The sequence below is a fragment of the Anomaloglossus baeobatrachus genome, chromosome 1, assembly GCF_048569485.1.
Source record: "Anomaloglossus baeobatrachus isolate aAnoBae1 chromosome 1, aAnoBae1.hap1, whole genome shotgun sequence".
Lineage (NCBI taxonomy): Eukaryota > Metazoa > Chordata > Amphibia > Anura > Aromobatidae > Anomaloglossus > Anomaloglossus baeobatrachus.
This window is the reverse complement of record NC_134353.1, coordinates 905,989,943-906,003,885: the sequence shown is the minus strand read 5'-3', so window position 1 is coordinate 906,003,885 and position 13,943 is coordinate 905,989,943. Positions and strand designations below refer to the sequence as shown.

The following is a 13,943-nucleotide window of genomic DNA, read 5'->3' as shown; positions in this document are numbered from 1 at the left end:
AGAAGGATGGATAGATGGATGGATGTGTGGATGGATGGATGGATGGATGGATGGATGATGGATGGATGGATGACTAGATGGATGGATGGATGGATGGATGGATGGATGGATGACTAGATGGATGGATGGATGGATGGATGGATGGATGGATGGATGACTAGATGGATGGATGGATGGATGTATAGATGGATGGATGGATGGATTGATGGATGGATGGATTCATGGATGGATGATGGATGGATACCATAGGTGGATAAGCAGAGGGGTAACAGATATATTTCATACCTTTGTTGTCATGGCCAATTTTTATTTTTTTGAGTGACCCAATATCCACCGCCTCCACTGTGAAAACATCAATTTTCCCTCTTTCAAATTTGTTCTTGTTGGTTTTTGAAGCTTTAAGATTCATAAAACCTGAAAAAGAAAACACGGTGTTAACAGAGATAAAAATACAATATGCCTGCCATATGGAGATACACAACTGTTGTTAGCAGGGGTGCTGCGTACCGGTGTCGTCCTTCTCTCCAAACAGAATTATGAAGACGTTGGCATCAGTCCCCCCGTTCTTCTTGTCTCCAGTCTTCACTCGCACTGTGTATGTCGTTGATTTGGCTGTGACAGAAGACATGATACATTGATATACATACTACCTTTGATTGTGCGAACCTAAACACAGACGGTGTAACCTCAATGTACAGCGATCACAAGGATTTTAGTCATCGTCACATCTGAACTCAGACATATTCCACATAAAAAGTTGTAATTATATCTAGATCTGAAACACCGCCAGTATTATAGTAGTAGGGTTGTTTTTGGAAACAGTCAGAACAGTAGCAGAGCTACCGGCGGACAGAGGATCTGGTCACCCCAGGTTCCGCAATCATAGGGGACCACCCGGAGCTACCGTCACTGCTAACTACAGTATATTGACGTGTGCAGCCTCTCTGTCCTTTAGAGAGAATCAATCACAAGGATATTGCCATATGAACCAAAGGCAGAGCCATACTGGCACTACGATGCTGAATCCAGACATACCTTTTGTTGAAAGATCGGATGCTTGCTTGCTGAAATATCTGTAATCAAAGTTGCAGAAATGCACTGGAGTGGTGCGGGCCTTTTGTGGGTCGGGTCCTCGGTGTATATTTCTCCTCAGACGCACACTAATGGCAGACTAATAAAAACTAAATAAAAAATAATTTTTAGAGGTGTTTAGCATATTAGAATGGCCATTGTAATACTTGCCCAGCAGCCACGTCATGGCAACCTCCATTGCTGACATTATATAAAGGTATTCAGGAGCCCAGACCGATGCAGTATAGATAAGAAACCCAGCAATGGAGGTTGCTGTGACGTGGCTGCTGGGCAAGTATTACACCTGGCCATTCTAATATGCCAAACACCTCTAAAACATGTTTTTATTAGTTTGCCATTACAATGTGCGACTGTTTTTCTCTTAGTTCTATTTATCCCTTTATCTATCTATCTATCTATCTATCCATCCTTCTATCTATCGATCTATCTATCTATCTATCTATCCCTCTATCTATCTATCTATACATCTATCTATACATCTATCTATCTATCTATACATCTATCTATCTATCTATCTATCTATCTATCTATACATCTATCTATACATCTATCTATCTCTCTATCTATAGCTCTATCTATCCCTCTATCTATCTATCTATCTATCTATCCCTCTATCTATCTATATATCTATCCATCTATTCTCTATCTATCCCTCTATCTATCCATCCATCCTTCTATCTATACATCTATCTATCCATCCATCTATCTCTCTATCTATCCCTCTATCTCTCTATCTATCCCTCTATCTATCTATCTATCTATCTATCCCTCTATCTATCCCTCTATCTATCCCTCTATCTATCCCTCTATCTATCTATCCATCCATCCAGCCATCTATCTATCTATCCCTCTATCTATCCATTATCTATCTATCCCTCTATCTATCTATCTATCCCTCTATCTATTTCTCTATCTATCCATCCATCCATCCATCCATCCATCCATCCATCCATCCATAGATCCATAGATCCATCCATCCATCCATCCATCCATAGATCCATCCATAGATTCATCCATCCATCCATCCATCCATCTTATCGTGAGTACAAGATGAAGTTCCAGTACGCCATCTATGGCTATATACTAAATATATCCTATATCCTATCACAACCTATCTTATCCTATCATGACATCCAATTGTCTTCTAGGGTGATCATTGACTATTCCAATAAAAAAAACGTATTCCTTCCTATGATTGATGTTAGAAATGCGATTTCCTCGCATATTCATACATTTATAATCCATACTATGCCGGGTACTTATAATATTACAGCCCAGGAGATGCATGTCGACTATTAGACCAGATGGCTCTCGTTGATGTAAGCAGTAAGTGAATTCAAGGCTCAGACTTGTAGTTACAGATTCGGTGAGAACATAGAGAAATCGACACAAGTCCCTTCAGAGCTGTATTCAGATCAAAGACCATATGCTACTGCTGTAAATTGGAGTCTTGGGAGATGGCAGCTTCCGAAATGGTGACAGCATCATTAAAATACATAAAATTCCAAGAGTGAAACACAGAAAAGGGCGAGTCCAAGTAAGAAACGCTCAGCTTGACAAACTTGATCAGTTCCATGGACAATGGATGGAACGGCAATGTGAATGCTCAACTACTGCTCCATTGAAACAGAAAACATAAGCTCCTGAGTCTGCTCCAAACACCCACATCCGCTCTATGACATAGAACGACATCATGGAGTGTGAAGGTCTAGCTGGTGTAAGATGATCCAGCGAGATCACATCGAATCCTGCAGCAGAGAAAGGCAGCGCAGGCGTGGTTGTGACGTTCCACCTCCATGCCTGTGCTGCAGCCACTTACAAGAAAAGGTAGCGGACCAACAATCTTACAGGAGAAAGGCGCAAACCATGTTTGGCGATGAAATATGGAAAATGATTCATGGGGTGGACGGTCGCTCTAAGATCATCATTACACATTCATGGATTGGGGGCTTGTGGACTAGTACAAAACCATATAAACCTTTTTGTTCCAGTCCCAGGGTCGCGAGAGATTGCTCTTCCCCATCTTCGTCTTTTTTCATAAACGCTTCATTTACTGGAACCAGCATCCGAGAAATTTGACCATCATCTTCATCCACGGCCAACCACCTTTGGCATGGGAAAAAGTATCTGCAGTGACAAAGAGGATAACAATCAGACATCCGGAGGGGTAAACTGAAGATACTGGGCTCCAAGTCACAATTTATAATAACGCATCCCAACTACGTTGAGCAATTTATAGTATTTTTCTCCTTGCATGTAATAATTCGAACTGTTAAGGGCACTTTACATCCTGCGATATCGGTACTGATATCGCTAGCGTGCGTACCCGCCGTCAGTTGTGCGACATGAGCAAATCGCTGCCCAACATCGCTAACACCCGTCACACAGACTTACCTTCCCTGCGACGTCGCTCTAGCCGGCGATCCACCTCCTTTCTAAGGGGGTGGTTTGTGCGGCGTCACAGCGACATCACACAGCAGCCGTCCAATAGCAGAGGAGGGGCACACATTGGTGTCACACGCTGCGATGTCGCTAACAGCGCCTGATGTGCGTCACTAACGACGTGACCCCGACGATATATCGTTAGCGATGTCGCAGCGTGTAAAGCACCCTTTAGGTTTAAGAGCATGGGTGCAAGTCCATTCTCTATAGTTCTTATAGTTTGTTTTTTATATATATATATATATATATATATATATATATATATATATATATATATATATATATATATATATATATATATATATATATATATATATATAGTGTATAGATAGTAATACTTAGAAAAGTTTTCACTACTTTATTAGCTTCTGCTAACCTTTGGTGAGTGCTAACTACTTCTCTTCGTAGGGAATTTTGTAAAATATTGGTCTGCTGATCTGCTGTACTTTGTCCCGGTGGCGGCAGCAGACAGCCGGAAATGCTCAGTTCCGGCACTGCTCCGTCATCTTATAGCGGCAAATGCCGGATACTGCACATCCGCCTCCAATTGATTAGAAAGGGAGGTGAATGTGCAGTACTCGGCCGCGACCACTATGAGAAGACGGAGCCGCAACGGAACTGATTGCTGCTGCCACCGGGACCGAGACCAGCTGATCGGCGAGAGTGTGAAGTGTTGGATCCCGCCGATCAGACATTGATAACTTATCCTAAGGACAGGCCATCGATGTAAAAATAGTGGACAACCCCTTTAAATATATAAAAGGACTGCCTATTGATCTATTTCTGAAAGCAATGAGGTTTTTATCAGTCATGTGTTTCAGGATGGTAAGGCGTAGGCATCAGGATTCTTCTTGTGCTCCATCAAATATTGTTTGGGCACATTATGGTTGGCAACCCCACTACAGATGTTGTTGATCCTCTTATGGATGGGTTGAATGATACGGCTAAGGATGCAGACATCCTGAGTGAGCCACAAATTTTGAACAAAAGGTTTAGGGAGAAAGGCTATCCCAGTGGCCTCCTTAAAGATGACTTTAATAGCACCAAAGATCTCCAACAAATTGACTGTTTCGCCAGGAGAGAAGTGAAGAGAACTCCCAACTCCCATGATCGAATTAGGGTTGATAGCAAAGTTAAATGGAATTTTATTAACACTTTCAATAAATCATTCAGTGCCAATAAAGAACTTCTGAAAAAAAAAATTGGTTAATTCTAAGAAATGATTCTGTTCTGGTCACCAATATACCAATCAACCCCCCTATTATGTTTAGGAGGCATAGAAACCTAACAAATTATATTGCGACTAGTCGTATCAACAATAGGATGGGGCATCTTAAGACATTGAGTTGTCCATCTTTCATTCTTGAGGGGTTTTTTGTTGTTGGGGTCCAAAATGTTTATGTTGTGGCATGGTTGTCAGAAATTTCAATCCAGAACCACTGTAGAGGTTTCCTCCATTGATCAGTTTCTGCATTGTAATTCTTCATTTGTAGTATACTTATTGGAGGGTAGCAGTCATCTCCAATACGTTGGCTGCACCATTCGACCCATCCACAATAGGATCAACAAGCAAAGACACAAGATCCATAGTGGGGTTGCCAACCATAGGGTGTGCAAAGATTATTTGATGGAACATTAGAAGAATCCTGATTGCCTACGCTTTACCATCCTGGACCAAATGCCTGACAATAAGGAATCCTATGGGATATTTAAATTGGCCACCTTGACTCCTGAGCGTTTAATTATTAGCATTGAATACACACACAATTTATAGACACGAGGTTGTATGGTTTCAATAATCCATAATTTATGGAGTCCTGAAAAATGCTAATTTGATTGGTCTCTTTGAAGCAATGTTCAGCAGATAAGTAAAGGGGTTGTCCACTACTACGACAACGCTTTCTGATTCCACATGCTTCCCCCAGGTAAAATAATAAAGCCTATACTCACCTCCCATACCGGTGTCCTTCTCGCAGTGCCTTGGCTCACGTGCATCCAAGCAATGCCAGCTTCTGTCTCCCCGACTTTGGACCAAACCAGTTATTCAACAGGAAGTGAGCATTAAAGCTACTCTCACTTCCTGTTGAGTGCTCGTTTGGTCCGAAGGTGGGAAGAAGGAAGACAGAGCTGATTGGGCGCAGGGCTCACGTGATGTCACAACCCACGTGAGTCAAGGTATTGCAAGCCTGGCACCAGAAGTGAGTGTAAGTTTTATTATTTAACTGGGGTAAACATGTGGAATCAGAAAGGGTTGTCCTACTAGTGGACAACCCATTTAAGTAGTTGTAGTTCCTTTTTTTTTCTTTTTTACACACATAAATATGTGTAATTGCAGCTCATTGCATTAGCTTGGGTGCTAAATGTATTCCATTATTCACATTAGGTAACTATATTATGTTTTAATTAGGTTTAAGAGAAATGTTTTTATGTAATATTTCATTTTTATGTATATGTCATTGTTCATCTATTGTAATGCGATGAAATGGCTGCTAGACAAGCTATTCCTCTCTCAATGCATGTCTTTGCAAATTACATACATTTTGTCACGTGATCGCCACCTTGCATCGGCAATGTTGAGAATCCTGACAGCGTGGACCCAGCACACTGTTAGGATTCAGAAGTCTGCGACCGTGTGTCACGAGTGACAGATAGTCATGTGGTTTTTGGCAATAGAAGGTCACAGTGTTTGGCTGGGAAAATTCTCCCTGACTTTCTATTGTTCCTGCTGCAAGTATTTATTGTACTAGATAGAAGTCCAGCAGGAAAGCTATCTCTCACCCTTTTGGACCCAGCAGAAGCTAGTCTTCAACCCAGCTGCTGATCATCAGTACTCTCTTGATGCTTAAATAGCCCTTCCTTCCTGAGACTGATGGTGATATTATTCAATTCCTTCTAGCTCTGTTTGCAAGCAGGTGGCTTGTTCTCATCTGTAGTATTGTTGCTGAAACTTTGCTGAACTTCTTCTGTGGATGCTTTTTCCCTGTGTGTCATACTTGTGTCTTCCTTTAGTGTTTAGTTCGGTTCACGAAGAGCTCATCCCACCTGTTCCCTATTTAGGGCCCAGCACTAGGGATAAATCGGGTCGGGTATCCGGTTCGGCACATAGGTGTGGAACCTATCTAGGGTGATGAGGGATCCCAGGGACCAGCGGTAGGTTTGGTCAGGAGTCACCAACTCCTCCTTCCCTAGACGCAGGGGGTCCCCAACTCCTCCTTCCCTAGACGCAGGGGGTCCCCTTGCCTTATCTGTTGCCGCTCGCTTGGTATATCACCGTGCCTAGCATGACACCATGCACACTGACTGCAGACTTTCATCCTAAGCCTGGACAACCCCTTTAAGTAAAAATAAAATTGTCTCCAAAAGGAGGACAACCTAGAAATACTTACTTTGTTTCATCTTTCATATCTATAATATCCACATGGTCTAGGAACCAAGCGGCGTTCGGTCCGGAGTTATCGTGACGGATTCTCAGCTTTTTTAATTCTCCTAGGTCTACGGCACTAATAGTGAAAACATCTTCCTGCAAATAAAAAAAAATAAAGAAAAAATGGAAAAACAATATGGTAATCATCACTGTACACCACTACTTCATCACCACTACTTTAGGCTATGCCCTTCCTTGATGATGCCTATTTCTAGGTCATATAGATGTAACACAGGGCAAGTCTCTGCTTACATCCCCTATAATTGGAGTAACCAGTGGCAAAAATTAAAATAAGCCCCCTTTATGGTTTTGGGTTTTGTTACCCAAGACAGAAAAATGTGATGTCTGTTTCCCCGTTCCATGACCAAATCCCCAGCTAGGCGCTTGCAAACCATGAAGATCCTCGGGGGAGGAGAATCTTGCAAATGTCCTTGCCAATTCGTACAATAGGATATGACCCTAACTAGGGAAAAGGGAACCCCTTTCACAAAGCAAATATGTTTCCTTATTGGTCTGGAGGTCACTACCCCATGGAAAAACAAGCTATTAGGCTACTTTCACACATGTTTTGCCATGAGGTGCAATCCGGCAAAAACATGAAAAAACGCATCCGGCGTCTGTTGCCGCCGGATGCGTTTTTTTCCCCCATAGACTTCTATTAGCGCCGGAGTTCGCCGGATGGCTTTGCGTTCCATCCGGCTTTCGCCAGATCCGGCAAAATTTGCTTGTTCGGCGGCCGGATGGAACGTTGAAGTGAACGTTTTTTGTCTCCGGTGAAAAAACGGATCGCGCCGTTCCTTTTATAATGGAAGTCTATGGACGCCGGATCCGGCATCATCCGTCATATGCCGGAATCCGGCGCCGGTTTCCGTTTCTTTTAAACTGAGCATGCTCAGTATCAAAACAGATCCGTCAAAAAACGGAAGAAACGGATGGAAAAAACTGATAAGACTGATCCGTTTTTTCGCCGGATCGTGCCTGATGGCAAAAAACTGATGTGTGAAACCGGCCTTATTCTCAAAAGCAAGTTCTATGGAGTGAGGACGAAAAAGCAATTCAGTGGCAGACGTTTCCCAAGCCAGATTTCAACACTAGACCCCATTTTTGAGTCACCATGTAGCCATGCTGACCAGTCACCCATCATTCATTATAACAAAGTAGTGGTTTATAATCATCGCAACACAATACCTGTCCCTTCTCAAATTTATTCAGGTTGTTGGACTTTTTCAGTGCTCGTTCCCCAGTGTCCCCAATCTCTCCATAAATCGTAACGAAAACTGTGGCATCAGTTCCAGCTCCCCACATAGCCCCGGTGATTACATGGATTTCATAAGTGTTATCTGGGGGGAAAAAAAGCAAAAGCATCAAACAAAATGTCTTCACAGCGCTGATTGTTTTGAGACTTTTTACGAAAGGGGAGTGGTCTCTTACTCAGGGGTGGGGCTTTTCTTTTTCAATAAATAATATTTGGGATTTCTTTGCTGACCTGATTATAGATATGTATAGTAAGTAATTGAGACAAATGGAAACATTTAATGGCTTTGTAAAACTAAGGGGAAGAAAATAGTAGAGAAGGGGGAGTGGTTTCTTACTCAGGGGTGGGGCTTTTCTTTTGTCAATTAATAATAATATTTGGGACTCTTTTGCTGACCTGATTATAGATATGTATAGTAAGTAATTGAGACAAATGGAAACATCTAATGGTTTTGTAAAACTAAGGGGAAGAAAATAGTAGAGAAGGGGGAGTGGTTTCTTACTCAGGGGTGGGGCTTTTCTTTTTTCAATTAATAATATTTGGGACTCTTTTGCTGACCTGATTATAGATATGTATAGTAAGTAATTAAGACAAATGGAGACATCTAATAGTTTGTGAAAACTGAATCAGAAGAAATTAGCAGGGAAGGGGGAGTGGTTCCATACTCAGGGGTGGGGTTTTTCTTTTTTTTTTTTTCAAGGAATAATAATATTGGTAACTGCTTTGCTGCCCCGATTATAATTATGTATAAGTAATTAAGACACAATGGATACATTTAATGGTTTTGTGAAAACTAATGGTGGCTTTACACGCTACGATATTATTAGATGCAGGTATTCCAGGGTACCATTGAAAGTAAGGGGTGGATCCAGATTCTGCTGGAGCTCCACACCATTAGAACAAACTCAAAAGCATGATATAAAGAGGAAGACAAGAGTTTTTAAGGTGCAACAATACAATTTTTCTTTATTTAGACAAAGTGGGGATAAGCATCCCATGAAGTTAAAGACATGATTAAAATTACATGACGGATTTAACCCCGTACATCAAAATAACAGAGGCAGTGGTATATATGTTCAGGGCACACAAACTAACATGATCCTAGCAGGTAACAGATGACAAATAAGCCTGTCGGCATATACATATCACTGGGCTAACTCAGCAACAATCATGCCGCCCATAAATGATGACAAATTACATACAAGGTAGTCCTAATTCAATAGATGGCCCCACTAAATGTTCTGCAATGCTAGGCATGAACGGTGCCTATGTAAATATTGTTACCACATATCAGCCAACCAGGATATGCCAGAAGGGGGAATCCGTAGAAAAGAGCCTCAAGACATCCACAACCTACGTACGTTTCGATTTTCTTAAACTGTCAAAATCTTCATCAGGGAGGAGGCATCTCGCACACAAGATGCACACAATATATATATATATATTATATCATATTATAAGTAATTAAGACAAATAGAGACATCTAATAGTTTTGTGAAAACTTAATAGGAAAAAATGACTGGGAAGGGGGAGTGCTTTCATACTCAGGGGTGGGGCTTTTCTTTCTTTTCAATGAATAATAATATTTGGGACTTCTTTATTGACTCAATTATAGTTATGCATAGTAAGTAATTAAGACAAATGGAGACAATTAATGGTTTTGTGAAAACTGATAGGGAAAAAATAGCAGGGAAGGGGGAGTGGTTTCATAATCAGGGGTGGGGATTTTTAAAAAAAAAAATAAAAAAAATAATAGTTATATTTGGGACTCCTTTGCTCACCAATTATAGATATGTATAGTAAGTAATTAAGACAAATGAATAGATCTAAAGGTTTTGTTTTTGTGAAAACTGAACAGGGACAAAATAACAGGGAAGGGGGAGTGGTTTCATACTCAGGGGTGGGGATTTTCTATTTTTCAATTAATAATACAATTTTTGACTGCTTTGCTGACTTGATTATATTTTCGTAGTATAAGTAATTAAGATAAATGGAGATTTCTAATGGTTTTGTGTAAACTGAAAGAGAAAATGAAAATAGCAGGGAAGGGGGAGTGGGGCTTTTCTTTATTGAAAATTACTAATATGAGCGACTGAAGTTTTGATTGTAATAAGATTTTTTTATTTGTATTCCATAAATTTTTTCCAACATGTTATTTTTCTAATACTATGAAATTTTAATAATTTATGCTAATTGTATTATTTTACTAACATACACATTGGGCACTTTATTATATTTGAAGGAGCTAGATACCAAATTCTTAGAGATCTAACTTTAGAAACACTTAGTTCACATACTGAACTGGTACAATATTAGTGTATTCTGAGCTACAACCTGAACTGAAACCAAGAGCTGAATTCATAATTCTGCACCTGAATTGAACTGTTCTGGCATTCCTTACCTAGTTAGTGTCAACTTACTCTGGCATTCTAGAAACATCTCTTTACATCAGTTACTGCTCAGTAATCTGATCTATGAAAAACAAAATGTCGATCCTAAGCTAACTCGATAATAATTAACTTGCTGATTATTTCCAACAGCAATTGATAGAATTAAAATGCAGATCGGACTTCTAACACAATCTGTATATGTTCAATATACTGTATGTAATGTATGTACAGAGTGACTCTACCAGGAGAATAGTGAGTGCAGCTCTGGGGTATAACACAGGATGTAACTCAGGATCAGTACAGGGTAAGTAATGTAATATATGTACACAGTGACTGCATCAGCAGAATAGTGAGTGCAGCTCTGGAGTATAATACAGGGTGTAACTCTGGATCAGTACAGGATCAGTAATGTAATGTATGTACACAGTGACTGCACCAGCAAAATAGTGAGTGCAGCTCTGGGGTATAATACAGGATGTAACTCAGGATCAGTACAGGGTAAGTAATGTAATGTATGTACACAGTGACTGCACCAGCAGAATAGTGAGTGCAGCTCTGGAGGATAATACAGGATGTAACTCAGGATCAGTACAGGATAAGTAATGTAATGTATGTACACAGTGACTACACCATACCAGCATAATAGTGAGTGCAGCTCTGGAGTATAATACAGGATATAACTCAGGATTAGTACAGGATCAGTAATGTAATGTATGTACACAGTGACTGCACCAGCAGAATAGTGAGTGCAGCTCTGGAGTATAATACAGGATATAACTCAGGATTAGTACAGGATCAGTAATGTATGTACACAGTGACTGCACCAGCAGAATAGTGAGTACAGCTCTGGATCATAATAGAGAATCTTACTTGAAATCAGTCTAATAATATTTGGAATTAGTGTGGTACAATGCTACAGCAAGGGACAGCATCAATGTGAAGTGTGGTATCTTATCATGCTGTCCTCGTTAATATGGGACGATATGAAAAGCTTTGTGGTGGAGATATAGAGAGCTATGGTTCTCCATTACACAAACCCCAAAGACTTCTTTCCTTAATTAAAAAAAAAATGAAAATTTGAATTGTTCTTTGGAGCAATTTCTTTCCTTAGGGTACTTTCACACTTGCGTTATTTTCCTTCCGTTACAATCCGCCCTTTTGGGAAACAGCGGAATCCGTTAACGGATTCCGCTGTTTCCCATAGACTTGTATGGTTGACGGATTGTACCAAAAGGAGCTGCGTTGCTTCCGCTGGGCGACGCTCCGTTGCTTCCGCCCAGCGGGAGGAACGCAGCATGTAACGTTATTTTGAGCAGCGGAATCCTCTGGATTTCACTGCGCATGCTCTTTTTTTTTTTTTTTTTTTTTTTTTTTTTTTTTAAATCAAACTTTATTTTGGCTCGCGGTGGCCGAACGTTCAGCTGAGCGCCCGGCCGTCGGCAAGCGACAGCGCTCAGCTGAATGACCGGCCACCAGCATGCCCGGCCGCCGGCAAGTCACAGCGCTCAGCTGAGCGCCCGCCCGCCGGCATGCCCGGGCGCCGGCAAGTGACAGCGATCAGCTGATCACCCGGCGGCCGGCTGCAGGGAGCGATCAGCTGATCACCCGGCGGCCGGGAGCGATCAGCTGATCACCCGGCAGCCGGCTGCAGGGAGCGATCAGCTGATCACCCGGCGGCCGGGAGCGATCAGCTGATCACCCGGCAGCCGGCTGCAGGGAGCGATCAGCTGATCACCCGGCAGCCGGGAGCGATCAGCTGATCACCCGGCGGGCGGGAGCGATCAGCTGATCACCCGGCGGCCGGCTACTGGGAGCAATCAGCTGATCACCCAGCGGCCGGCTGCAGGGAACGATCAGCTGATCGTTCACTATAGTCTGCCGCTGGTAAAACCGGGAAAAAAAAAAAAAAAAAATCAAAACGAATTGCGTTGTTTTGCAGCATCCGTTGCATCCGTTGTGTCACTATATGCAACACATCCGTTGCATCCGTTACACAACGCAATGCAACGGATACCGTTCAACGCAAGTGTGAAAGTACCCTTAGATGCGTTTACTACGTTTACCTTCAAGCCCTGTGTCCTGTGGAAGAAGCTCTACCACCACTTCTCCATCCACTTCTCCTCGGGCCAGCCACCTATTGCACTCGAACTTGTAGGACTCCACCACCTCCTGCGGCTGCAGCTCCACTTCATCGTCTTTGCTGGATTTCTTCTTCTTGTTCGGCTTCTTCTTCTTGTCGGGCGGTGGGGCCGCGGCCAGCATCTGCATCCCCACGCGTTTGATCTCAACCATTTCTAGAAACCAACCGTCCCCGAATCCTGTGCCGTCATGACCGATCCGAAGCTTGAGAATCTTCCCCACGTCCAGCGCTTCTATCTGTGAGCGGATGAGGTCACATTATAGGAGGTCGGATAAAAACACAAATGTCCAAATCAAATGCGCTGCTACTTCTAAATATGATGGAGCAGAAATGTCCAAAGCTTTAGGTCAATTCATATTTATTTTCCCCCACCCCTACTATGGAGAAAAGGTTGTAAAAAATGGGCAGCAAGTAAAATAGAGCCCCTCACGTCTTGTAATTTCAGCCATGTAATACCGCCATATAGTTCCAATATGATAGTGGGATATAGCACCATTATAATATCACCATATAGCAGTATGGAGGGCATTTTACAGCAGTACTGAGCAGTGTTGCTGCAAATCCAGACCTGGATATAGCTATAGCTCCCCACTTTCTATTTTTGACTTTTTCTTACTTTGCTTGGTTTTCAAAAGCCTAAAATGATCCTGAGCAAAACATTAATAATTACAAAAAAATGTAAGTTTAAATGCTTAAAGGGTTATTCCCATTTTTGGGGATTGTAGCTACTTCTCATTAATATTCATGAGGTTGGATTAATATTTATGAGACCTGATTAATATTCATTAGGCTTATACTGAGTTTGCCGTTTCTATTCTTACTAACATAATTTAAAGAAGTATCTCCATCTCCAAGATCCCATTCCAATATGTAGTAGGTGTAGTATTAATAATAATATTAGCAAATACCTCCAAACTGAAATGTAGTATAGTTCTCCTGATTAGCTATGTCTCTTACCTCATGTGCAGGGCATTGCAGCTTAGGCTAATTTCACACATCAGTTATTGGCATCAGGCACAATCCGGCGTGTGCCTGATGCAACGGGGTCGGCGCAGAATATGCAAAAACTGATGTGCCTGATCCTTTTTTTCACGGTTCCAATATACCTGATCCGTCAAAAAACGGATCCGGTGCACCCGTTTTGCATCCTTTTCGTCCGTTTTTTTTTTTGTTGCTTGATCCGTTTTTTTAAATGCATTA

The 13,943-nt window shown here is 41.7% G+C and overlaps 1 protein-coding gene across 1 annotated transcript in view; it reads right to left on the bottom strand.

The window, feature by feature from the left end:
• The window catches only part of LOC142302024 (lipoxygenase homology domain-containing protein 1-like), a 119,291-nt gene that overhangs the window by 71,594 nt on the left and 33,754 nt on the right, over nucleotides 1-13,943 (bottom strand). Inside the window, exons 7-12 of the mRNA XM_075343102.1 lie at nucleotides 12,667-12,979; nucleotides 8,147-8,298; nucleotides 6,921-7,054; nucleotides 3,071-3,219; nucleotides 508-612; nucleotides 286-414 (exon numbers count right to left, since the gene is read on the bottom strand). Coding sequence (XP_075199217.1) covers nucleotides 286-414; nucleotides 508-612; nucleotides 3,071-3,219; nucleotides 6,921-7,054; nucleotides 8,147-8,298; nucleotides 12,667-12,979 — 982 coding nt within the window. The remainder of the gene's footprint in view (nucleotides 1-285; nucleotides 415-507; nucleotides 613-3,070; nucleotides 3,220-6,920; nucleotides 7,055-8,146; nucleotides 8,299-12,666; nucleotides 12,980-13,943) is intronic.